At 42.0% G+C, this 27566-nt stretch overlaps 1 protein-coding gene across 10 annotated transcripts in view; it reads right to left on the bottom strand.

Annotated features, from left to right (window-relative positions):
• MARCHF8 (membrane associated ring-CH-type finger 8) overlaps window positions 1-27566 on the bottom strand; it is a 111723-nt gene that overhangs the window by 47470 nt on the left and 36687 nt on the right. For 9 of the 10 annotated variants that reach the window (XM_019954047.2, XM_019954045.2, XM_070782088.1 and 6 more), the window contains one exon: window positions 9829-10008. In XM_019954047.2, the coding sequence (XP_019809606.2) occupies window positions 9829-9930 (102 nt within the window). In that variant the 5' untranslated portion in view covers window positions 9931-10008. Of the gene's footprint in view, window positions 1-9828; window positions 10009-17650; window positions 17750-27566 lie in introns of all 10 variants that reach the window. The other variant, XM_070782084.1, reaches the window with a different exon arrangement.

The raw sequence follows: 27566 nt of genomic DNA, 5'->3' as shown, positions 1-27566 counted from the left end.
CCTTGTAGTCCAAGGGACTCTCTCAAGAGTCTTCTCCAACACCACAGTTCAAAAGCATCAATTCTTCTGCGCTCAGCTTTCTTTATAGTCCAACTCTCACATCCATACATGACCACTGGAAAATCCATAGCCTTGACTAGACGGACCTTTGTTGGCAAAGTAATGTCTCTGCTTTTAATATGCTGTCTAGATTGGTCATAACTTCCAAGGGAATGGAATACTTCAGTATTCTTGCCTTAAGAACCCTATGAACAGTATGAAAAGGCAAAAAGATAGGACACTGAAAGATGAACTCCCCAGGTCAGTAGGTGCCCAATATGCTACCAGAGATCAGCAGAGAAATAACTCCAGAAAGAACAAAGGGATGGAGCCAAAGCAAAACACCACCCAGCTGTGGATGTGACTGGTGATAGAAGCAAGGTTTGATGCTGTAAAGAGCAATAGTGCATAGGAACCTGGAATGTCAGGTCCATGAATCAAGGCAAATTGGAAGTGGTCAAACAGGAGATGACAAGAGTGAACATTGACATTCTAGGAATCAGCAAACTCAAATGGACTGGAATGGGTGAATTTAACTCAGATGACCGTTATATCTACTACTGCAGGCAGGAATCCCTCAGAAGAAATGAAGTGGCCATCATGGTCAACAAAAGAGTCCGAAATGCAGTACTTGGATGCAATCTCAAAAATGACAGAATGATCTCTGTTTGTTTCCAAGGCAAACCATTCAATATCACACTAATCCAAGTCTACGCCCCAACCAGTAACGCTGAAGAAGCTGAACGGTTCTAAGAAGATCTACAAGACCTTCCAGAACTAACACCCCAAAAAGATGTCCTTTTCATTATAGGGGACTGGAATGCAAAACTAGGAAGTCAAGAAACACCTGGAGTAACAGGCAAATTTGGCCTTGGAGTACAGAATGAAGCAGGACAAAGGCTAATAGAGTTCTGCCAAAAGAACACACTGGTCATAGCAAACACCCTCTTCCAACAACACAAGATTAAGAAGAGGTGGCAAGAATATACAAAAGAACTGTAGGAAAAATGTCTTAATGACCTGGATAACCACAATGGTGTGGTCACTCACCTAGAGTCAGACATCCTGGAGTGTGAAGTCAAGAGGGGAGGGCCTTCAGAAGCATTACTACAAAGTTAGTGAAGGTGAGGGAATTCCACCTGATCTGTTTCAATTCTTCAAAGATGATGCTGTCCAAGTGCTGAACACAATATGCCAGCAAATTTGGGAAACTCAGAAGTGGCCACAGGACTGGAAAAGGCCAGTTTTCATTCCAATCCCAAAGAAAGCAATGCCAAAGAATGTTCAAACTACTGTATAACTGCATTTATTTCACATGCTAACAAGATAATACTCACAATCCTTCAAGCTACGCTTTAGTAAGTGAACAGAGAACTTCCAGGTGTACAAGCTGGATTTTAAAAAGGCAGAGGAACCAGAGATCAAACTGCCAACATCCACTGGATCACAGAAAAAGCAAGAGAATTCCAGAAAAATAATCCACTTCCGCTTCACTGACTATCCTAAAGCCTTTGACTGTGTAGATCACAACAAACTGTGGAAATTTCTATAACAGATGGGAAAACCAGACCACCTTACCTGTCTCCTGAGAAACCTGTATGTGGGTCAAGAAGTAACAGTTTGAATCAGACATGGAACAACTGACTGGTTCAAAATTGAGAAAGGAGTACATTAAGGCTGTATACTGTCACCCTGCTTATTTAATTTATATTCAGAGTACATGATGTGAAATGCTGGGTGGGATGAATCACAAACTGGAATCAAGATAACTGGGAGAAATATCAACAACTTTAGATATGCAGATGATACCATTCTAATGGCAGAAAATGAAGAGGCACTAAAGAGCCTCTTGATGAAGGTGAAAGAGGAGAGTGAAAAAGTTGGCTTGAAACTCAACATTCAAAAAACTAAGATCATGGCACCTGGTCCCATCAGTTCATGGCAGATAGATACGGAAACAATGGAAATAGTCACAGATTTTATTTTCTCAGATTCCAAAATCACTGTGGATGGTGACTGCAGCCACAAAATTAAGACACTTGTTTGTTCTTTGGAAGAAAAGCTATGACAACCTAGATAGCATATTCAAAAGCAGAGACATTACTTTGCCAACAAAGGTCCGTCTAGTCAAGGCTATGGTTTTTCCAGTAGTTGTGTCTGGATATGAGAGTTGGACTGTGAAGAAGGCTGAGCGCCGAAGAATTGATGCTCTTGAATGTGATGCTGAAGAAGACTTTTGAGAATCCCTTGAACAGCAAGGAGGTCCAACCAGTCCAATCTAAAAGAAATCCGTCCTGAATATTCATTGGAAGGACTGATGCTGAAGCTGAAACTCCAATACTTCAGCCACCTGATGCAAAGATCGGACTGGCTGGAAATACCCTGATGCTGGGAATGATTGAGAGCAAGAGGAGAAGGGGACAACAGAGGATAAGATGGTTGGATGACATCACTGACTTAATGAACGTGAGTCTGAGCAAACTGCGAGAGACAGTAAAGGACAGAGAAGGCTGACATGCTGCAGTCCATAGGGGTGCAAAGAGTTGGACATGACTTAGCAAATTAAAACTAGTGGTCTCCTCCCCAGCTTCCCTTACCAAACTACACGGTCACCTAACTAAAACAGAACTTCAGCTCTGGACTCTATACCTGCACTGACATCTTGGTACCCTCAGCAGTGACGTGGCCACTCCTGACTTCTCTCACGGCCTGGCCTGCACACTTCCAGTTCCAGCACAGTGAGTTTCTTCTTAGTATCTCAGACATGCCATGTGTTCTTCTATTCCCTGGGAGTTCTGGCCTTGCACCTGTCTCTCTCTGCCTTTAGCTTCACCTAACTCTTACTTTGTAAGGACTCATCTTTGACATTTCTTCTTCCACAAAAACCTTCCTTGTCACCATGAGACTGGATCGGGGGTGCTTCCCTGGACTATGGTACCTACCACACTGAACTGCATACACTTTTCCCACCAGCAGTGCCCAGGGCAGGAAGAGACAGGCTGAAGCATGGAGAGCAGTATGTCGGCTGCTGCAGCAGTAGAAATAGTGAGGTCCTGGACCACAGCTGTGATGGGGCTGACAGAAGCACACGGCTTGAGAGATTTAAGCAGCACAGAGAGTGTCTCTGTGTTTATACCACATTTATACTGAAAGCCACCGTGTAACAGGTGCTTACATACTTTCCAAAGAATGAATAAATTACTGAAGACATGATTTAGACATACAAAGTAAACAGAATACCTAAAATTGGCTCAGTGCAGACTCATTAAGTGCTACAGGAATGTAGACACAAAGGGAGTGGAGCTGGGTGAGGTTCATTACGAGGGACGTGTGGCTTGAAGAGATAGTAGCTGGCTGAGTGGCATGCAAAGAGCAAGTGAGTGAACAACATGGGTGTGGAGGCTGGATCTGAATACCATTCTACAACAGGCCAATCACCACCCAGAGAACCTTGAGCAGCTCATTCAATTTTTCTGTGCCACACCCATAAAAACAGAGTGACAACAACCATACCTACCTCAGAGGGCTCATATGAGGACCAAATGAATTAATCTTTGTAAAGCCCTTAGAAGAACAGTGCCTTGTACAGAATAAACAGGATGTAAGTATATACATGTGCTAAGTCGCTTTAGTCGTGCCCAACTCTTTGCAACCCCATGGGCTATAGCCCGCTAGGCTCCTCTGTCCATGGCATTCTCCAGGCAAAGATATTGGAGTGGGTTGCCATTCCCTCCTCCAGGGGCCCTTCTTGACCCAGGGACAGAACCCGAATCTCTCATGTCTCCTGCATTGGCAGGCGGGTTCTTTACGACTAGCGCCACCCGGAAAGCCCAAGTATATATAAGTATACTACATCAAATTAAATAAAACAAATCCTTGGTGTGCCTTCACCTATTCAGATGCTGTAGAAATGGCCACATGTGAAGTGAGTAATTAGTGGACAGCTGCACACCTCCTGTTAGAAGGTAATGTATCAAGCATATTTACTGCAAACCATGAAGAACTTTCTTATCATCTAGAGTCTCAGGTTTTTATACATAAGCACAAAATGCATAGTACACTGGGAAAACTAAAGGAAAGAAACCTGAATTACATGTTCACAGAGATAAATGAGAAATAGGAAAACATAATGCAAATACCAGAAATTATGGGGAAAATATGTGAAATAAAAACATGTAGATGTTAAAATCTCAATGGAAGGTCTAGACCTGGCCAAGGAGAGTATCAACGAACAGAAGACAGTGAAGAAATCACCCAGAGCCCCGTGCACAGCCAGCCCTGAGATATGGCGGGAGACACAGCGAGCTCTATCCCCAGGCAGAGAGTGAAGAGGGTGCAGGGAGGCAACAGTTGAGGAAATGACGGGCGGAAAACTTCCAAAAGAAAGAAACATGTGGGTCCTCAAACTCAAAACCCGAAAAAGAACCCCTAAATACCACGCAGAAATGAGATAAAGAAAAACACAGCTACAGCATCATAGATCGGAAAGCTCCCGTCACACGCGCTGGGGAGGCTGCCATGGGAACGCCCAGCGCACTCTGCACCTCAGTGTCACAGTCTGCATCGCCCTCCCGTCTCCCTGCTGGACGGCAGGCTCTGTGCAGGCGGGATCCCGTCCAGCGTATTATATTCTGTGAATACCTGCTTGACATACAACTGCGTGAAAAAATAAATGTGTGGAGTGCATTTGTATTCACGTGAAACTATTTTTAAAGAGCAAGTAAAATAACCTAGGAAAAAATATACAAATTCAAGTGTCCATGGGCAAGACAGTTCTCTTTAGACCTGTTTCTCCATCTGTGTAAAACAAAGGAGTTATCTTGATGACATCAAATATAAAAGTCATTAACAACTATTATAGGATGCTACAGCTATATTATTTTTTGAAACCTCTGCATTTAAAAACAAATTTGGGTGGCTTTCTTATTTCAATAGGCTTACTGACAGAAAATCTGAAAAATGATCTGCCTCTCAATCATTTAATTAATAGGACATCTGTAAGAGAAAAGTGATAACCGATAAACCATAACCACTGAGTCCTGCATTGCTACCACGCAAATATATTCATGTGCCGTTTTCACTCAATTTACACATAACACGCTGAGGCCAACCGCCAGTGCTTCACTCCCATGTGCCCAAACTACACGCCTGGTTTGACCCCCGTGACACAGACTCTTATCTAGCAAATTCTCAACAGACCAACAACACAGAGGTCTGCTACAGTTATTCTGCACATCCGTCCAATTCTATACCCCAAATAAAGAGCAAACCATTACCAGTTTAAGACTTATGTGAGAGTCGGCTGGGAAAGGTAAGTTGCTAATACATAAAACAGCTAGAACCAATACTGCTGGCTTTTGACTAAGAATATTTAAAATGGCCAGACCTCATAGTTGTATATAATTTTATCTACATTTAAGCTTCAAAATCTATGTATGTAGATTAAAAGAAAATGTAATGGTTCAAACAGATAAACTTGTATTTAATGTTTGATAATGTTATTACTAGAAAAATATCTAATCTTATTTTTTCATTCTCAAAGACAATAAGTATATTATATATATATATATATATATATATATATAGTTCTCAAACTGCACCCATGCCATGACTCCCTGCGTGTACTTGAGCAAGCTAGAATAGCCCCCACTCTGTCACAATGAGATCTGATTGCCAGACAGGAAAAACATGGTTGGAAACAAGTTTGAAAAAAACCACTCCAGGGACCAAGAAAAAGGTAAACAGATGACAAAAGAAACCCTGGTTTCTAGGCATGAGGTTAAAACTCATGGGACTCTCGCAGGTAAAGCAGATAGATGATTCCAGAAGCCATACAAATGATCTCATGGTGGATGACACCCAACCAAAGACAGTAATTTGAGACAGGTATATTTTAAAGATGTATATTCATCTCTTTATTTAAACGTATTTCTAGGAAGAAACTAGGCATGGTCTAAAACCCTATACCATGTTTGAGACAAAAAAGCTAACGGCAGATCAGACATTGAAAGAGAAATGATTACCCTGGTGGTTCAGAGGGTAAAGAAACTGCCTGCAATCCAGAATACCCGGCTTCAATCCCTGGGTCAGGAAGATCCCCTGGAAAGGGAATGGCAACCCACTCCAGTATTCTTGTCTAGAGAATTCCATGGACAGAGGGGCCTTATGGGCTACAGTCCAGGGGTTGCAGAGTCAGACATGACTGAGTGACTAACATACAATGAACTTAAAAACACAACAATTAGAATTATCCAAAATAAAACATCCAACAACAGCGAACTACATCCTTTTAAAGTATACACATAATATTTACCAAATGAGACCACATTCTGTACCATGAAACAAGTCTTGATAAATTTAAAAGGATTTAAGTTATTCAAAATATGTTTTCAGACCAAAATGGATTTAAATTAGAGATGAATTAATAGCAAGATCTCTGGAAAGTCCAGGAAATTTGGAAATTAAACAGCACACTTAAAAATAACTCATGGATCTAAGAAAAAATGAAAAGAGAGATTAGAAAGTATTTTGAACTGAATGAAAATTAAACTCAACATAGCAGAATTTCTGGAATGCCATGAAAACAGAACTTGGGAAATTTATAATCACTAAATCCTATGATAGAAAATAAAGATCTCAAATAATCCTGACTTCCACCTTAAAAAGCTAGAAAAGGAATAACCAATTAAAGGAAACAGAGGAAAGGAAATCATAAATACCACACCAGAAATGAAAGAAACAAAAAACAGAATGACAACAGAGAAAAATCTATGACACCAAGACAATTCTTTAAGAAGACCCATAAAATTGATAAACCTCTGGCTAGATCAAGAAAAAGAAAAAAAGAGAGAAAATACAAATTACCAGGATAAAAACTCTTCAAAACTCTCAGGAAACCTGAAACAGAAGGGAACCATATGTTGAAGATTATCTACAAAAAATGTAACTAATGCTTCCCTCTGAGGTCACAAGGAACACAAGGGTGACTGTTCTCATCGCTTCTGCTCAGTACAGTGCTGGGGATTTCACCAGGAGAAGAAAGATGGAGAGAGGTACCCAAAGAGAAAGCGTAGTATAAAACTGTCTTCATTTACAGATGACATCACTGCTTATGCAGAAAATTCAGTGGACTCTACAAAAAATTTACTAGAACTAATAAGTGAGTTTGGCAAAATTGCAAGACATAAGATCAAGACACAAAAATATCTATTTTATTTCTCTGTGCTTGTAATGAACAAGAGGAAATGAAAATTTTAAAAAGCAGTATCATTTACAATAGCATCAAAATTACAGAGTACTTAGGGATAAATCTGACAGGAGGTGTGTAAAGACCATACACTGAAATCTACAAAACAACACTGAGAGCAATTAAATAATTTGGGCTTCCTTTGTGGCTCAGCTGGTAAAGAATCCACCTGCAGTGCGGGAGACCTGGGTTCGATCCCTGGGCTGGGAAGACCCCCTGGAGCAGGGGAAGGCTGCCCACTCCAGTATGCTGGCCTGGAATGGACTGTACAGTCCATGGGTCGCAGAGTCAGGCACGACTGAGTGGCTCCCCTTTCACTTTGAAGAGGAGATGCCCTTGGCTCAGGGCTAAGGCTCGACATTGTCAAAATGCCAGCTCTCCCTCAAACTGAACTACAGAGTCAATAAAAACCCCGGCAGAGCTTTGTGTGTAAAAACAGACAAGCCGATTCTCAAACTCACATAAATGTGCAAAAAACCTAGAATAAGCAAAACAAGAACAAGGCTGAAGAACACTATCTGATTTTTCAGACTTATAAAGTCAGAAAGTTCATGACACTAATGATGTAAAGATGGGCAAATACCTCAGTGGAACAGGAGACTCCAAAAATAAGCACACCCCTATATAAGCAACAGATTTAAGGTAATGTGGTAGAGAAAAGACAATCCACTCAACAGATGTTACTGGCCACAAGTGGATATTCATATAAAAAAATAATACTGGATGTATATTTCATACAGTCCACAAAAATTAATTCAAAATAGATCATAAACACATAAAGCCAAAACTACTGATGAAAGTGAAAGTGGAGAGTGAAAAAGTTGGCTTCAAGCTCAACATTCAGAAAACTAAGATCATGGCATCCGGTCCCATCACTTCATGGGAAATAGATGGGGAAACAGTGGAAACAGTGTCAGACTTTATTTTTGGGGGCTCCAAAATCACCGCAGCCATGAAATTAAAAGATGCTTACTCCTTGGAAGGAAAGTTATGACCAACCTAGACAGCATATTCAAATGCAAAGACATTACTTTGCCAACAAAGGTCCGTCTAGTCAAGGCTATGGTTTTTCCTGTGGTCATGTATGGATGTGAGAGTTGGACTGTGAAGAAGGCTGAGCGCCGAAGAATTGATGCTTTTGAATTGTGGTGTTGGAGAAGACTCTTGAGAGTCCCTTGGACTGCAAGGAGATCCAACCAGTCCATTCTGAAGGAGATCAGCCCTGGGATTTCTTTGGAAGGAATGATGCTAAAGCTGAAACTCCAGTACTTTGGCCACCTCATGCGAAGAGCTGACTCATTGGACAAGACTCTGATGCTGGGAGGGGTTGGGGGCAGGAGGAGGAGGGGACGACAGAGGATGAGATGGCTGGATAGCATCACTGATTCAATGGACGTGAGTCTCAGTGAACTCCGGGAGTTGGTGATGGACAGGGAGGCCTGGCGTGCTGTGATTCATGGGGTCGCAAAGAGTCGGACACGACTGAGCGACTGAACTGAACCGAATAAGACTTTTAGAAGAAAACACATAAGATATTATTTGCAACCCTGGGTTAGGCCAAAATTTCTTAATAGAATGCCAAAAGTACAATGCAAACAAAGAAAAAAAATCAATAAATTTGACTTGACCAAAATTAAAAACATCTCATCTTTGAAAGACACCAGCAGAAGCATGAAAAGATAATCTGAACATTTGGAGTAAACACTTGTAAAGCACGTATCTGACAAAGGACATGTATCTAGATGACATTAGAAATGCTCAAAATTAACAGTAAGAAAACTGGTGGGTTCTTTTAAATGGACAGAAGATTTGAATAGACAGCCCAACAAAAAAAGACATATGGATGATAAATAAGCACATAAGGGAAATGTTACTTATTTAAATCTTAAAAATTCCATCAAATAGATCATATCATTCAGTATTTATTGAATACCCACCTACAACAAATCTGCAATAGGGTTTTATGCAAAAAGCATCCCTCTGCTACAATGTTGGACACTTTCCTTTCTCTATTCCACACAAATATGTGCAGCTTCCACATATAAATACATACTAAGAAATTCCCATCTGGTACCCATTCAACACTACATTGAATGAAGAATTAATAGCCTCAACTTGGTATAGGCAAGTACTCTAGACCAAGGAAATATTCTACTGAGTGGTATTTAAATATCCATTTGGGCTAAGAAGAATTATAAGAAGAGGCTATTAACTTAATTGAACCTTAAATAAAGACTACTAACTTAAATGACAATTGAGAGAGTATGGGAAACATATTTGGAGATATTTTTGCATCTGCAGCAAGTTGAAAAAAAAATACTGAACATATGACATCCAGAAACCATGTACTCTACCACCAGAGATGACTGCAAAATCTGAAACCTAGAAACCTACAAAAAGACAACGTCTTCTGAGTAAAACTGTTCATACCATATGCTTTTATAAATTATTATAAAAAAAACTGGATCATCAGAGCTTATTCTAGACTGTTTTAATAAAAAGAACAAAAATAATGAAGCTAAAAATAGCATTTCCCTCCATACCTGTTCTTCCCTCTCCTTTTCTTTGGTTTTACTTCTGTAGACTCTAGCAGAGGTGGCATCCTGGGATGGAATAGCAGAGATCTGATGCAGTGGCATGTTCATCCCAGCCTCCTGTCTGATCTTCCTCTTTACGGAAGAAAGTCTCCAGTGGTAGAGTCATTTTGGGCCATGGACTTCAAGCTGAGAGAGGGAAGGGAAGACAAGACATAACTGATCTGCAACACTTAAAATTTCCAACAGTGAGATTAGTATTTTATATTTATATTCATATTTATTTAAATAAGTTACAATGTCATTTTCAAAAATGACAGAATATCATTTGGGGGATATTCTGCAAAATGTGGGGGAAGAACTGCAACACTTTTCTCATATAAGACGGGAGCACCTGAAAAAGTTGGTGAATCAGGTACATGTATGCGTGTGTGCACGCTCAGCTGCACAGTCCTGTCAACTCTCTGCAACCCCATGAACTGTAGCCTGCCACGCTCTTCTGTCCATGGAATTTCCCAGGCAAGAACACTTGAGTGAGTTACCACTGCCTTCACCAAGGATCTTCCCAACCGAGGGGTCAAACCTGTGTCTGCTGCGTCTCCTGCACTGGCAGGTGGATTCTTTACCACTGAGCCACATGGGAAACCCCCAGGTACATGCATAACCAGATATTAATCTTCCAATGGCTACTTAGTTTTTAAATGTAGCAGTGTCATCCTTTAATAATATTTTTGAAGTTACACATTTTTTCTTGAACCAGTGGATATCAGTAGTGATCTTTCCTTAAAACCACAGACCTTGAGTCCATATAATGGTGAGACTGAAAGTTAAGAAGTCTAAAATAAGTTTAAGATATCTATGATCCATGCTTAACCTTCTGAAAGTTTAGACTCTCTAAGACCAGTTACTGGCAAACTTCTCCTACAGAGAGCCAGAAGCAAGTATTTTATACACTGTGGGCCTATTTGTCACAACTACTCAATTTTGCCAGTGTAACATGAAAGTGCCCATAGTGAGCAAGTAAACAAACGAGAATGGTCACATTGCAATGAAACTTCACTTACAGGAACAGGTGGCAGACTAGATTCAGCCCATGAGCCTGGGATTTGCTAAACCTGCTCTAAGAATATTTGGAGAAGGCAATGGCACCCCACCCCAATACTCTTGCCTGGAAAATCCCATGGACGGAGGAGCCTGGTAGGCTGCAGTCCATGGGGTCGCTAACAGTCGGACACGACTGAGCGACTTCACTTTCACTTTTCACTTTCCACTTTCATGCATTGGAGAAGGAAATGGCAACCCACTCCAGTGTCCCTGCCTGGAGAATCCCAGAGACGGGGGAGCCTGGTGGGCTGCCGTCTCTGGGGTCGCATAGAGTCGGACACGACTGAAGTGACTTAGCAGCTCTAAGAATATTACAGGGAAGATGAGGGTCATCCCAGACATTCCTGGAACCATTGAAGGCTGCCTGTAGGTAAAGTAACATGTATGAATAAGCTATATTCACGATTCCAGGCAGCCCCTAACTCTTTTTTCTAGTTTTCTCCTACATTCCTCCAAAGTGCCTAGCAACTGAATTATATGTTCTTTATCTCTGCCTACACTGAGAACTATCAAACTCTGTGTATAAAACCAATTAAATATAAATTATCCAAACAATCCATAATGTTTAACAAGATAACATTTGATGCTGCTTGAGTTTTAACAAAGGATGGAAGCCTTAATACAAAAGAATGAATCTCTAACTTGGGGATTTTCATTTATTAAACATGTACTGGAGCTGGGGTGGTAGACAGGGAGTGTGAACAACGTAGGACCTGATAACCCTAAGTTCATGCTTGTCAAGCAGCCATTTGTTACACCTCTCCCCTAACTGTGCTCAGGACCAAAGGTAGGTGTCTGAGTAGCTGCTCCCACCTCTGACAGTGTTACTAACCAAACTGAAGAGCAGCAGGACTCACAAAATTGACTTCTTCCACAGGACTCTGATCAGCAAGCAACAGGAAAGAACAAGAAGCCAGACAGAATCAACACGCATGAGAAAATAAGCTAAAAGAATATCCTGTTTTTAAAAAGCCTAGTTTAATAACTGGCAAGTAATCACTGATAACCAACAGAACAGGAAAAGAGAGTCGATAATATTGAAAAAAGTGAAAGTGAAAGTTGCTCAGTAGTGTCTGACTCTTTGAAACCCCATGGATTTTAACCTGCCAGGCTCCTCTGTCCATGGGATTCTCCAGGCAAAAATACTGCAGTGGGTAGCCATTCCCTTTTCCAGGGGATCTTCCCAACCTAGGGATTGAAGCCTGGTCTCCAGCATTGCAGGCAGATTCTTCACCTGTGTCTAGATATTATATTTAATAATATATAAAATGTTAAAGTCTAGACATTATACATCACACACTCTATTTCAAGCCTTTGTGTGAGGCTGACCCAAGATGGAGTACTGTGCTCAAACAAGTGGTCTGAATCCATGTATCCACATTACATAAGACAAGAGGCACTCACCTACTGCTGTGATGTCTTATACTAATGAATTAAATTCCTCTGTGAGAGATGACAAACTCCATGTGGCCTCAGAACGATTACTCAAACTAACCGTGCCTTGGAGTCCCACCACATGGCATACCAAGAGTAGCCTTCGGTGCTCCTGGTATAACCATCATTATTACATCATTGGTACCTGACCATGTCAAGCCTGGGAAGACTGTGTATGCCACAGAAACACAAACTGAGAGTGGTTTACATTCTATCACAAAGTTTTACAGGACCTCCCTCATTACAGCCACATAAGCTACTCTTCTGCTCTCCACTCCTACTGCAGGTCCTATACCTAAAAGCTTGCCTGAGCAATCCCTGTCCTATGCCAGACATACTTAGGATAAAAAATGATAATTTAAAAAACCAACCTGCAAAATAAACCATGCCACTTTGCATGTGAAGGTTCATACGAAAAGCATAAAGCAGGTATTACTCATACTATTTTCTTTACATAATTTCCAACAATCATTTTATATCAATTCAAGTCATGCTTAAATAAGAGCAATAGTTAAACTTTTGCACTATGCCTGACAATCCAGGCATGAGGACTTCAATTCCACTAAAGTTACCTTGCAAAATACAACACACCTAATATGATCACCCATTATTTAGAAGAACTGAACTGAAAAAACTGATTGCTGAAGAGAATATGGGAATGAATACAGCATGTTCATGGATCAGAAGCCTTACTATTGTTAAGATGGCAATCCTCCCAAAACTTACCTACAAATAAAGCAATCCCCATTGAAAAGTCTGCTGACTTCTTTGCAGAAACTGGACAAGCTGATCCTAAAAGTTATATGGACCCAGAATATCCAAAACAATCTTGAAAGAACAAAGTTGGATAACTCATATCTCCTGATTTCAAAACTTACCTCAAACAGATGGTAAGCAAACCAGTGCGGAGTTGGGTTCAAAATGGCAGCATAGGAAGATCCTAAACTCACTTCCTTCTACAGACACAACAAATAGACAGCTACACAGGAGGACAAATTCCTCGGAACAGAACCTGAGAACTATCTGAACACCGGCTCCACAACAAGGGATAAAGGGTCACATTGAAACGGGTAGGAAAGGCGTGCTCTCACCAAATCCCCACTCCTCGTGTGGTGATGCACAATCCATTGAAACGGGTAGGAAAGGCGTGCTCTCACCAAACCCCACTCCTCGTGTGGTGATGCACAATCCATTGAAACGGGTAGGAAAGGCGTGCTCTCACCAAACCCCCACTCCTCATGTGGTGATGCACAATCCATTGAAACGGGTAGGAAAGGCGTGCTCTCACCAAACCCCCACTCCTCATGTGGTGATGCACAATCCATTGAAACGGGTAGGAAAGGCGTGCTCTCACCAAATCCCCACTCCTCGTGTGGTGATGCACAATCCATTGAAACGGGTAGGAAAGGCGTGCTCTCACCAAACCCCCACTCCTCGTGTGGTGATGCACAATCCATTGAAACGGGTAGGAAAGGCGTGCTCTCACCAAACCCCCACTCCTCATGTGGTGATGCACAATCCATTGAAACGGGTAGGAAAGGCGTGCTCTCACCAAATCCCCACTCCTCGTGTGGTGATGCACAATCCATTGAAACGGGTAGGAAAGGCGTGCTCTCACCAAATCCCCACTCCTCGTGTGGTGATGCACAATCCATTGAAACGGGGAGGAAAGGCGTGCTCTCACCAAATCCCCCACTCCTCGTGTGGTGATGCACAATCCATTGAAACGGGGAGGAAAGGCGTGCTCTCACCAAACCCCCACTCCTCGTGTGGTGATGCACAATCGAGAGAAATTTTAATAAATTAATGAACAAATCAATCAACAGGCAAACAAATAAATGGACCTTCTACCCAAGAAGCAGGGGTTTATACTCGCCCCAGGCACCACAATCCTTGGGTCCTGCATCAGAGTGAGGAGACTCACCCAAATGTCTGGATGTGAAAACCAACAGGGCTTATCTTATGGAGAAACTCAGGACTTCAGGGAATAAAGACTTCATTCCTCTCCAATAGAACCACTCACCCCAAGACCCAGCACAAAGAACAACAGTTTCTAAAGGGCTTAGACCACATGTGAAGGAAATTCATTTACTGATCTTACAGCATCTGTCAAAGGGACAGAAGTCTGCTGGGACTCTCCAGGGACGGAATACTGGCAGATGCCGTTTTTACAGGCTCCCTCTCCCTAGCTGGCACTGGCAGGCACCATTTTGCACTCTCATTCTAGTCTGCTAACAGTGGCGTGTGACAGCCCTGCTTAAGTCACAGCACCAATACCTGCAGTTGGTGAGCAGCCACGCACCCCCATTCCACCCGCACAACCCCACGGGCGCCAATGGGCATGCACAGCCTACACAGGGGATGTCCCTTGAGCGCCAGGCTCAGGCTGATAGGAGGACTGTGTTTCTGGACCCCACAAACCCCAACAAGTGCAAAGAGAGCTCAAGAAACAACCAAAATTAGGGCAAGGGTAAGCGATAAGGTTCATCGCCCACCAGAGCCACCCCTTGGAGACAGGGAGAGGCGGCTGCTTTACATGGTGCACAGACACACACAGAGTCAAGCCAAATGAGGAAGCAGAGGAACCTGCTCCAAATGAGGGAAAAGGTAAAACCCTAGGGGAAAAACTACTGAAGGGGAAAGAAGTAATTTACTTGATAAAGAGTTTAAAGCAATGGTCATAAAATGCTCACTGAACTGGGGAGGACAAGGGAGGAACACGGTGAGAAACTCCACAATGAGACAGAAAATATAAGAAATTTCCAAACGGAACACACAGAGCTGAAGAACACAAGTGAGCTGTAAAACACTAGTGGGAGTCAACAGAAGGCTAAGTGACACAGAAGAACAGACCGGTGACCTGGGAGACAGGGCAGTGCAGATCTCCAAACAGAACGGCAAAAAGGAGAAAAGAATTGCTAAAAGATGAGGATAGTTCAACGGACCCAAGGGACAACATAAAATGCACTAATATCTGCATTATGGAAGTTCCAGAGGGGAAAGACAGAAAGAAAGGGACAGAAAACGTATTTGACATAATGGCTAAAAACTTCCCTAACCTAGGGAAGAAACAGACATCCAGATCCCACAGGCAAAGAGAGTCTCAAACAAGATGAATCCAAAAAGAGTCACATCAAGACACATTATAATTAAAATGTCAAAGTTAAAGAGAGAATCTTAAAAGCAGCAAAAGAAAAATAACTAGGCACAAGGGAACCCACACAAGGCTACCAGCTGATTTTCAGCAGAGATTTTGCTGAAAAGAACCATGGGCACACTACAACACGGATGGCCCTTGAAAAGAGTATACTAAATGAAACAAGGACCGCATATCATAGGATGGCATTTGTGTGAAATGTCTGCAGTAGGTAAAAACATAGGGACAGAAAATTACTTATGGGCTTCCCTGGGGACTCAGATGTTAAAGCATCTGCCTGGAATGTGGGAGACCCGGGTTTGATCCCTGGAGAAGGAAGATCCCCTGGAGAAGGAAATGGCAACCCACTCCAGTCCTCTTGCCTGGAGAACCCCATGGAGGGAGGAGCCTGGTAGGCTACAGTCCATGGAGTCGGAAAGAGTCAGACACGACTGAGAGACTTCACTTTCACTTTCACTTTCAAGGGCTGAGGTAAGGACTTAGGGGAAGGCGGCAGTGATGGCTAAAAGGGTTTCTTTTTAGGGCAAACAATATGTTCTAAAATCTATTAAAACATAACTCTCAAAAAAATTATTATGGTGATGGCTGCATAACTCTTAAGTATACTAAAAGGCACAGAATTGTACCATTTAATGAGTAGACTGTAATGAATGTGAATCATATCTCAATAAAGTGAACGTGAAAGTGTTAGTCGCTCAGTTGTGTCCGACTCTTTGTGACCCCATGGACTGTAGCTTGTCAGGCTCCTCTGTCCACGGAACTCTCTAGGCAAGAATATTGAAGTGGGTTGCCACTCCCTTCTCCAGGGGATCTTTCCAACACAGGGATCAAACTCAGGTCTCCTGCATTGCAGGCAGCTTCTTTACCATCTGAGCCACCACGGAAGCCCATGGCTCAGTAACAATGTGTAAAAGTATGAAAATCACATGGGTTAAGACAGATCGCTTTTTATTTTTCCTTTGTGCTATCCCTAATGTACTTTACCTGATGACACGGAGGTGGCCACTGTTATCATCACTCTTCTGGTTTTAAGAAAGGTAACAGGGAGTACATAAAACTGGCAATCAGAAACCTAAGTTCAAGTTATGATTCTATTAAATAATAATACTAAGTACACGATGTTGGGCAAACTGATGAATTTCAAAGGCTGTTTCTTCATCTGTAACACAGAAAGGTAATACTCTCTACTCAGCTCACAGAGTTATTGTGAAGCCAAGTAAGATTACGTCCACATACACAAATACAGGGTTTTTCGCATCAGCGTATTTTCCAGTCTGCTTTTTCAAGCAGTTGAAATGATGCCTCTTACTGCTTTACAAAGGCCAGTTTATTTGCTTTGTCTTTCCATTACTAGTTTCTGTCCTTCTACACCTCAGTCTGACGCAAAATACACACCATTGGGACCTCAAATCCTTTCTGACGTTTACTGAGGATCTCCAGCAGCAAGACTCCAAGGGGGAGCGTGGCTGACAGTGCTATCCCTACAAGGGCAGAGGCAGGAAGGCCCAATCCAGAAGATGACCAGAGGGGCTTAATAATCAGGCTGTTCTGTGTGCTTCCCAGATGGTCAAGATAAGCGAAGGATTCTGCCCATTTCAGCAATGCTGGGGACAAACACAGATGACAAAGAAGGCAGCCAGGAGAAGACACAAGATATCAGTGGCAAATCCCCCAGGAGACGATCACCCCGGGTCTGCATGCCTCCACGCATCCCTGCACACAGGGTACCAGGCTCCAGCAGCACCCTCCTCCTCCCCATTGTGAGCTGCTGAATTGCAGTATCCTCACTGGCACTCTAAACAAACAACTGTAAGTTAAGCCTGTTTTTAATCAGAAGAATGGTTCCTATAAGAAATGAGAAGCCTATGAACAGCAGCTAGCACACACACACACACACACACACAAAAGCATTAGGAGTGAGGAGACCAGGTGTAACACACAGCACTGAACGACCGAGACCAGACCTAGAACAGAACTTGGAGGGAGGAGACAGACCATTAGAAAACGAGGACTGACATGATCTAGTGAGGGGTCTAAACTGTCCCTGGTTTCTGGCTGTGCCTTCACAAGACTGGAATGCAGAGAGGACTGGGAGATGCATGAGGGTTGGCCATGGGCACACTGAGCCTGACACACCTGTGGGAAACCCAGGACATGTACACAGCGTGCACTGGGGTCACCAGCATATTGTCACATCTGAAGACACAGGAACAGAGTCTGGTTTCCAAGGAAAACCTGCAGAATCAACCATTTATGTCATTAGATGCTATTAATATAATCAAATGATCAAACTCAACACCAGTACAGGATTTTAAAACCTTTTAGGGAAAAGCAAAGGAAAATGCCTAACTATTAAAAAACCTATCTCAACCAAAACTTACCATTATATTCACACAGCAAACTCTTATTAGAGTTTTAAATAAGTTTTAAATTAAAAATCAAAATAAGCATATTCCTGTCATTGTTATTTAATATTAATATGTAGTTAGGTACTAGGAGAGAAATTCACAAAAATGCTAACAGCAGTTTAATGATGTGGCAATACTTAGTGACTTTTCATTTCTCTATTTTCTAAACTTTCAGTAACAATGTAATACTTTTATAGTTTAGATACATATTTTTAAAGTGTTAAAAGCTCAAGTCATTCCACATAGGTCGGTACAGTCAGAACTTTATGTTATTGATGAATGTATACAACCGTAAGAGGGCTCATTTTCTGTGATGAATACATTTCTGAAGACCTCATAGAAATCAAGCCTAATTTTCCTACAGGAATAAAGTAGGAAGACGCATTCTCAGGACACTAATGTCTTCAACTACCGTAGTGTTTGCTTTATGCTCTCTTTAGATTTTTTCCAGCAATTCCTCTAATATTTTTGCACAGTGCTCTTCCTTAAAAATAAAACAGCATAGTGTATTATGGGAATCGCTTGCCTTTCTTTTCAGGGTTTTATTACATCTAACTTTCATTGCAAAGTTACTGATTTTGAAGACTGCTTTCTTTCATATTTTTATGCATAGTAAGCTTTTATTGGACTTCCCTAGTGGCTCAGATGGTAAAGAATCTGCCTGCAATGTGGGAGACCCAGGTTTGATCCCTGGGTCAGGAAGATCCCCTGGAGAAGGTAATGGCTACCCACACCAGTATTCTTGCCTGGAGAATTCCATGAACAGAGGAGCCTTATGGGCTGCAGTCTATGGGGTCACAAAGAGTTGAACATGACTGACTTAAGACTTTCGCAACACAAGCCTTTATTAATATTTCCATGTCACACTACTTTCAGTTTACATATTTCCCACAAAATGCAACTGCAGTGGGATGGCCTTTATACATCCTTAGAAATGGCGGCTCAGAACATGCAGTGCTAGGAACACAGCATTATTAACATGGCAGACAAGGGGAGGTTAGTACTTGTCCACCATCAATAAATCTGAGCATCTGCCCAGCATTGAGACTATCTGCTGCTTACACTGCTTTTTTTCCAGTGTATGTTTGTCCCTGTTGCTATGGCAGAAAAGTGTCTGCAGCAGGAACCATTATCTTTTGCAGAACACAGAAAAGAATAATAAACATGGGCTATTCGTAAATGCTTTTTTCTTTTAATGATGGTTATAAAAGAAACCTCTTGTTCCAAAATAGTGAAAGACTTCTTTCCACCAGAGGAAAAGAGACTGTTCTCTCTTAATAACAGATTTCCTTGTGTGAAGGAAGCCCCTGTGTATCTGACCATGAGATCAGGCACTTTTGCTGTTTAAATGACAATTTATTGTAAAAGTCCCTCAATTTCCCGCCACCAACCATATAAACCTGCCCATTGCTCTCAAGCCTTTCATGAATTAAATAAATTATATTATGCAGTTATGGGAAGAAGCAGCCCCAACTCTAGAAGTGTACCTGGGCTCTTTGCCATCCTCCCCACCTGGCTATTTAGGGGCCTCACTCTATCAGCCACCCCATTTACACCATATTGTCATCCCATCCTTTTTATAAAGACTCCTTCACGTCAACAAAGGAACAGAACCAGTTTTCCCCCAAAATGCATAAAACAAGTAGTTTATATCACTAGATGCTGTAGAAAAATTATAAAAATCTACACTGATACAGAATTTCAAAGTGCATTTTGGGTCTCTCATCTTTAAAAACAGAAGTAGAAAGAAAATACTTTCAATGCTCCTATTCACTTTCGCTCCGTAACCACTTTTTAAGTAACATTTCAGTGCTCTTCATTTTCTTGCTCCCACAACTCAGTTCAGTGCAGTCTATGTAATCTCTGCTCCCTGTTCTTGGCCTTTCTCACTTACTGATCAAACCTAGGAGAAGAGCTCTGAATGAAGGAACCAAAATAATACATAAGCACAAAAAGCAAAAAAAAAAAAACCCTCAGGGAAATAAAGATAACTTTCTAAAGTTTTAAAAATCCATTTAAACAAGCCAATCAACATCCCTATAGATGTACAGCCAGGTAATCAATTTCCCATGCACCCTTTTACGGTAAACTCCTGGAAGATGTACTCTAGCAAAATAAAGGACTAAATCAAGGAAAAGAAAAAGAAAGAATGCACAAAAGAGCCACTATAGCTTCCGAGCGGCACAAAGCGCAAGCTCCAGGACTGTAGCTGCACTGGCAGGCCCGAGACCGCTGGTGCAGAGTGGAGCACATGCGTGTAAGATGTCCAGAGGCAGGTCCCCAGAGCAAAAGAAGTCTCAACAGGGAAGATGGAGTGACAGATAATACCCTGGACATCTTAGAAGAACTAAGGATAAGTCTAATAACGATCATACCAGTGAGAATACAAAGTAACAACAGCAAAACTACAGTAGAAAGACAGCAGAATCATTTGTTTCTAAAGTGAACAGTAGTTCAATACTGATTACGGTGTAAATACTCCAGTGACATAAACAACATCATGACATAACCAAACCCGGTGGACAGGGAGGAGAGAGGTGGGGCACGAAAGGAAGTCAAGAGGTAACGTCTAATACTGCTAAGTCAGGGAATAGCATGAGCGTATCGTTTGAAAACACGGAGGCAACAGTCAGAAGATGCAACGATGACACATACGGAGCTGCCTCTGCGGAGCAGGACGAGGGCTGTGGCGGGTGGGGCAGAGGACCGCTGCTGCTCATTACAGGGGCCGGTACTGCATCTCCCACACACACTTCTAACATTCAGAAAAATACCAAGACAAAGCTAGCTTCTATTTACTTATATTTAGTAAAGAAATGTGTAAGTCTTGTTTAACATTAAGTGTTAGGTCTTATTTAACATTAAGACCTAATCTTAAACTCTTTAGGGGCCAAAACCTGACCTGAACTAATAGGAAGCTATTTATAGTTTCTTTTAATACCTATGCAACTCAGTATAAGTATTATACTTCAATAAGGAAATATTAATGAGTTTTATGGGTATCACCCCAATAAGAGCACTCACTATTACATACCACGTATAGATTACCTTTCTAGAATCTGAAAATTTCTGAAGTTTAAAGTATTTCTGACCTAAGACGTCTGGATGAGAGAGTTTGGGCCTCCATTACATTTTTCAAAAAGCTGTGTGTATTTATTACTTTTTTCATTTTGAAAATACTTTGAAGAAATAAATGGAGAGAAAGTATAAACAGAAAACAGGCAGGAGACTCATGTGACCTCAAACAGAACACTACCCATATCACATATTTTTACCAAATGTGGTATTATACCTGGGTCATGATTTAGGTACTGAATAAGGATATTCACTCTCTCAATGAAAATTTTAAAAAGAAAGGGAAAAAGAAAAGCATAAAACACCATCTGACTCACCATTTGTCTCCTGGGATCATCCCATTTATCTTGCTTTTCTAAAGCAAAACAGGGCTCTTCTTCTATACCCTAGAGCTCTTCTCCACTCAAATTGACATTTTTTTTACCTCCCATGCACATTTCATCTCATCACAATCTAGCTTCAGAACAGTAAGGTCAACAGCCATCTCTATAGCGGTTAAGCCTAAAGGACATTTTCTGGCCCATGTTATTTGACTTGACACATTTACTCACTCACATGACAGTAACTCTTTCGATTCCTCAAAGCTCCATTTTACCCTCTCCCACTCTTATTCTGTGTTCCCTTTTCCCAAGTTATCAAATCCATATCTCTGGCTTCAATGACCACCTCTGCACATTCTACTGAAAGGAAAATACTGATAAATCAGATGATCAAATTTAATAAGACTTCTGTGCTCTAAAAGTCATCATCAAGAAAGCTAAAAAGATGAATTAGGGGAAAAAATAACAATCATCTATCTGATAGACTTGCATCTGGAATATCTAAAGAACACCTACAACTTAACACAATTTAAAGATGGGCAAAAGTTTTTAATAGCCATTTCACCAAAGAAGATAAATGAATAGTTACTAAGCTCATGAAATGATCTGCAAATTAAAACCACAATGAGAAAATACTATACCCCTCCTGGGCTTCCCTTCCTGAGCTTCCCTGGTAGTTCAGACTGTAAAGAATCTGCTTGCAATGCAGGAGACCCAGGTTTGATGCCTGGTTCAGGAAGATTCCCTGAAGAAGGGAACAACTACCCACTCTAGTTTTCTTGTCTGGAGGATCCCATGGACAGAGGAGCCTGGCAGGTCACAGTCCATGGGGACACAAACAGCTGGACATGACTGAGTACCTAACATATCCCCCGGAGAAGGGCTATGATCAAAAAGACCATCGATATTAACTGTAGCATGTGGAGAAACTGGAGCCCTCATATACTGCCCTTGAGAATGTGAAGTGGTATAGAGACCTTGGAAAACAGTCTTGACAGTTATTCTAAGTCAAACGTAAACTTAAACAACAATAACAACAACATCCCCAGGAAATCCCACATTTACAGGCTTTACAGAATTGATGAAGAACCTCTACTTCATTAACAAGGATCACAACTGGAATTTTACTTTTGTTAAATTCTTTAATTAATGACTTTCACCCTTACTGGGCAGTAAGCTCCCTAAAGCCAGAAGTCCTATCTCACTTTGCTCACCCTTGTACTAGCACTCTCTAGCCCAGTGTGGTCACATAATATCCATTCAGTAAATATTGACTGAATCAACTTTTCTCCCACAAGAGCCAGAACTAACTGGGAATTTCATTTATGACTCAAACTATAACTAACACCGTTTACTGTCTCAAATGCTGATCAAGTAGAACAGTGGAAATTCAGACAACACAAAAATTCAGTATTTTTTATCCTGGTACAATTCATATCAAATGGGAAGAAACAACTGATCTTTAAATATGTGCAAGTTTGACCACATCAGACTAAGTCCAAAATTGTAATAATTCAAAATGGAATCCAAGTATTTTTAAGAATAATTCTAAAAGGTTACAATTATAAGTTATTAAGAACTGCGGATAAGAGCTCTTTTAAGAAAGAGAAAAACAAGTTTCATAAAATACAGGTTAGCAATTTCAATCTTTGAGTCAGAAATACAGTGAAGAATAGGTGACAAGTTACTAAAGAAGGGCATAAGATATGCTATTTCACTAACAGTATCCTTAAAGGCCTATTCCCCTCACTCAACCAGGGAAGAACGCTCTCTCACAAGCAACTCATATCTGGACACTGTCATGCCCACCCCAGACCAAAAGGTAACAAGGCATCAAGATTACCCTATTCCCACTCTTTACTGAAATTAAGATCAAAATTTAAGTTCAGGGTTCCGAGAATTTTAGGGAAGTTGGTAGAGTAACACTGCAAGGCCTGCATATGCCACCCAGTAAAAAACAGTCTGAGACAAAGCTCTGACTTGGCCTGTGTAACACTATGGTCTTCAAGAACCATGAGCTTATTAAAAATACCAAAATGCATTTTAAAAAGTTAAATGCATCAGAATAAAGTAGCAACTACCAGAAAATACAGATGCAATTACTGAAAGTGAAGGAAAAAATGATAAAACACACAAACACACCCCACAGACTAAATGAAGTTTACTCAGAAACAAACAAAAAAAAGATTTTGTTAGTTTTAAAGTCCCCTAGAGGGTATCCCTGGTACCTTCTCTCAGTGAGAAAGAATTCACCTGCCAATGCAGGAGACAGGGGTTTGATCTCTGATTCAGAAAGACCCTGCATGCACAGAGCAACTAAACCCGTGCGCCGAAACTACGAAGCCTGTGCTCTCGAGCCTGGGAGCCACAACCGCCGAGCCCACGCGCTGCAGCCACCCAAGACTGCGCACTCCAGAGCCCGTGCTCCTGCAGCAAGAGAAGCCGCCGCAGTGAGACGCTCGGGCACCGCAGCTGGAGACTGGAGCTCACTGCAGCTCGGGAAAAACCCGCACAACGAAGACCCAGCACAGTCAAAAATAAACACATAAATAAAATTAAAGACAGAAATGTTAAATAAAATAAAACCCTCTGGAATAATTCAGAGTATGACCAGAGGTAATAAAGAATAATTTCAATGTTACATGAAGAACAGCAAATAAGCAATGCTGAGGATAACTAGAAAATGAAATCCAAAGAATAAAAAACTTAAAACTGATAATGTAGGAGAAACAAACTGAGAAGTACAGAAATAGAACTTCTGAAGAGTAATTGGCTGGAGAAAAACTAAACAGATGAAGCACTGACAAGTCGTAAATGCTTCACGCGCATTATCTCCTTTGATTCTCACAACAGGGCCAGAAGGGCTCAGAGAAGTTACGCAACTTGCCTGAGGCTGCTCAGCCGTATTTCACTAGATGTAGCAGCCTGTGGCAATTTACAAGGGGAATCTAAAATATGTAGGTTTTTTCTTTTTCATCTCACTGTAGCACAGTTGTTAGAAAAAGACAAAACCCGGTGTGTTGTTGGCTTTATTATGAAAAGAAGAGGTATGATCGACATGGATACAAACAATAACACAGAATCCACAGTTTTAAGTATTAAATAGCAACATGCTTTTTGCTGCAATTTTGTCTGCATAGGGGGACATCTGACCAAAGTAATGGATATACTTATTAAAAATTTGACAAAATAATAATTTATGTACTTCAAGACTGTAAGACATGCCTGAAAAGTTAGGTCTAATTTATAACAAAAATTGGATATTTATCATTTTGAGTTGATTTACAAATATATATCACAAGTCACAGAAAAATACTGCATTTTAAAATTATAGTATATATTCTTAAACCATTGTTACACATATATTACATATATAATAACATAACCTTAAACCACTACAACTATTTAAAACTAAAGCTGTATCTTTAAACTACTCCAGTAGATTATTCAAGATTAATTTTCTAACACGCAGCCTGAAAGGCTGGTGAAAACAAAGTGTTAGTCACTCAGTCGTGTCCAACTCTGCAACCCCATGGACTGTAGCCTGCCAGGGTCCTCTGTCCTTGGGATTCTCCAGGCAAGAATACTGGAGTGAGTAGCCATTTCCTTCTCCAGGGGATCTTCCTGAACCAAGGGCTGAACCCTGTTCTCCTGCGCTGCAGGCAGATTCTTTACCGTCTGAGCCACGAGGCAGCCAAGAAGACAGAAAGTGTGGACTCTAGGTATCCCCCAAAATGCTGGCCAGCGGAAGGAGAAGAGGCCGCTCAAGAAAACTGAGGGAGCCTGGTGGGGAAGTCCTGAGCAAACACAGCTGGGCCAGGAGAGGAGAGTGCTGCAGGCGGCAATGTGCAATTTAGAATCTCAAGGAACAGAGCAAGAGAGGGGCAGGCCAAAGCTGACGGTGAGTGAGCAGCAGACAGTGTGGGGCAGGCAGGACTCAGATCCAAACAGTGCATGCCACCTGTGACCTCCCCAGTGACCCAGAGAGACCTCAGCAGAACCCTCCACCATGTGTGTGAACTAGCTGAGCCTGAGATGTTACAAGGAAGGGGCCTGGACTCTAATGTCTGACTTTCCCAGGAGAGTGTGAACCTGAGCAAAGTTAAGGAGGCATACCCATGGCATTCTTCAGGACAAATACAAGGGTACTGAAAACAGTAGTTCTTAACAAAAGGAAAAGAGGAGACTCGCTGGGGTTCTTGCAGCATTTCACTTCTGAGAAAGCAGTGTGAGTCTGACAGGCGTAAGAGATGGAAAGTACCGTCAGTGGAGTACAGAACTAATCTTCTTCCTCTAGTTCCTCCAAGTGCTCTTCTATGCTTGTCCTGTAGGGAAAAATCTAATCCTTACAGATGAGGAAAGGGGGACAGAGAAGAAGCCAAGGCCGCAGCAGCCCAGAGCCCATCCTGGGCAGGCACCACACTGTCCTGGAGGGACTCCCTCACCAGACTGTGGGCTCCTGAGGTCTCAGGAATGAAGCCAGAATTAGAATTACAGAGAGGAGTTCCTGCAATTAGTCACAGGATGTTTCTGTTTGCCACTGCTGCATAACAAACTACCCCAGCCCCAGTTGCCTAAACAGCAGGGATTTCCTACTTCTCACAAACCCGTGGGTTGACTGCACAGCTCTGCTGCTGCTCTTGCCTGACTTGTGGGCTGCTGCACTGGGCCCAGGTCAGCTGGGAACTGGGCTCAGGGAGGAGGGCTGGGCCTTCCCCCCAGGTGGGCCTCCTCTCAGCGTGGCGGCAGCAGTGAGGAGCTGGCCCGCTGCATGTGGCGCCTCTGCCTGCAGCGCGCCCGCTTATGCTCCCCTGGCCACTGCAGGCCGCCCAGCACGGCCCAGTACAAAGGCGCGGAAACAGACTCCACCACTTGGCTGGAGAAACAAGCAGGCCCACACTGCAGAGGGGCACAGGCACGGAGAGGTGAGCCACTCGGGCGCTGTTCCGTGCGTTATTCCACAGACACTGCTGTTGCTATTCTCTCTGGTAACTACTTTCCTTGGTAGAATTTTTATTTTAAAGTGTCTTTACCCCAATTACATCTAAAAATTTGATTATGTTCCTTAATTTGTAATGTGGGGCAAGGGGGAGTTACTGGGCTGTATTTCTACTTCAGAATGGATCCAAAAACATTTCAAGGCTTAAAGATTGGAATTATTACAGGCAGCAATTCACATCATTTGAAGATCTTATGTTTATTCACAAACATACATCTTTCGAAGCAATTCATTAAACTAACTGAAGAAAGAATTCTGGGCACATGTTATAACAGAAAAATCTAAGGCAGCCCTATCTCACTTGAAACGCTTTATGCAGAAGAATTCTCATCTCATTACACTGTATAACGTAGCATATAATGCCGGTGGTACAGACAGCCCTGCTCCAGCCGTCTGTCATCTCAGGCTGGAGCAAGCACCTTCTCTACTTAACGCAGTATCAAAGTAGAGGAATCAGAGCAGGGCCTGCCTCACCACCTAAGAAATCTCTCTCCAGCCGGGACAAATCCTCTCCCGCCCGTGCCATGGTCAGCTCCACCCTTGTTCATTCTACCACTCTCTTGGGATGTCGCACACACTCTGCACACCAGGCCAAAAATTTCCTGGCCTTCAGAGCACATCTTCACATTTATCTCATCTGTGAGCAAAGAAACATCAAAACAAGCTCCCCTACTCCTATCTTGCCACCCACAACATGTACCCAATACTCTTTACAGTTTGACATTTAAATATACATGCTGGCCAATTTTATGTATCAACTTGAATAGGCCACAGTACGCAGATATTTGGTCAAATATTATTCAAGATGTTTCTGTGAAGGTATATTCATAGATATGATTAACATTTAAATCAAGAGACTTTGTGTAAAAGATATTACTCTCCATAACGGGTCCTGTCCGACTCTTTGTGACCCCATGGGCTGTAGCCTGCCAGGCTCCTCTGTCCATGGGATTCTCCAGGCAGGAATACTGGAGTGGGTGGCCATTCCCTTCTAAAGGGATCACACCCAGGTCTCCTGCATCGCAGTCAGATTCTTTACTGTGTGACTCACTAGGGAAGGGCCTATAATGTGGGTAGGACTCATCTATCATATGAAGGCCTTAGAACAAAAAACCCCTCTAAGCCTCTCTTGGAAGAAGACAGAATTTTGCCAGTAGACCTGTGGTCTCAAATTTCAGATTCAACTCTTCTCTCAGTTCCCCAATCTGCCAGCCTAGCGTGCAGGTTTTAGACCTGGCAGCCTCTATAGT

The sequence above is a fragment of the Bos indicus genome, chromosome 28 (assembly GCF_029378745.1).
Source record: "Bos indicus isolate NIAB-ARS_2022 breed Sahiwal x Tharparkar chromosome 28, NIAB-ARS_B.indTharparkar_mat_pri_1.0, whole genome shotgun sequence".
Taxonomy (NCBI): domain Eukaryota; kingdom Metazoa; phylum Chordata; class Mammalia; order Artiodactyla; family Bovidae; genus Bos; species Bos indicus.
The sequence above is the reverse complement of the archived record's forward strand: the minus strand, read 5'-3'. Positions and strand labels throughout refer to the sequence as shown.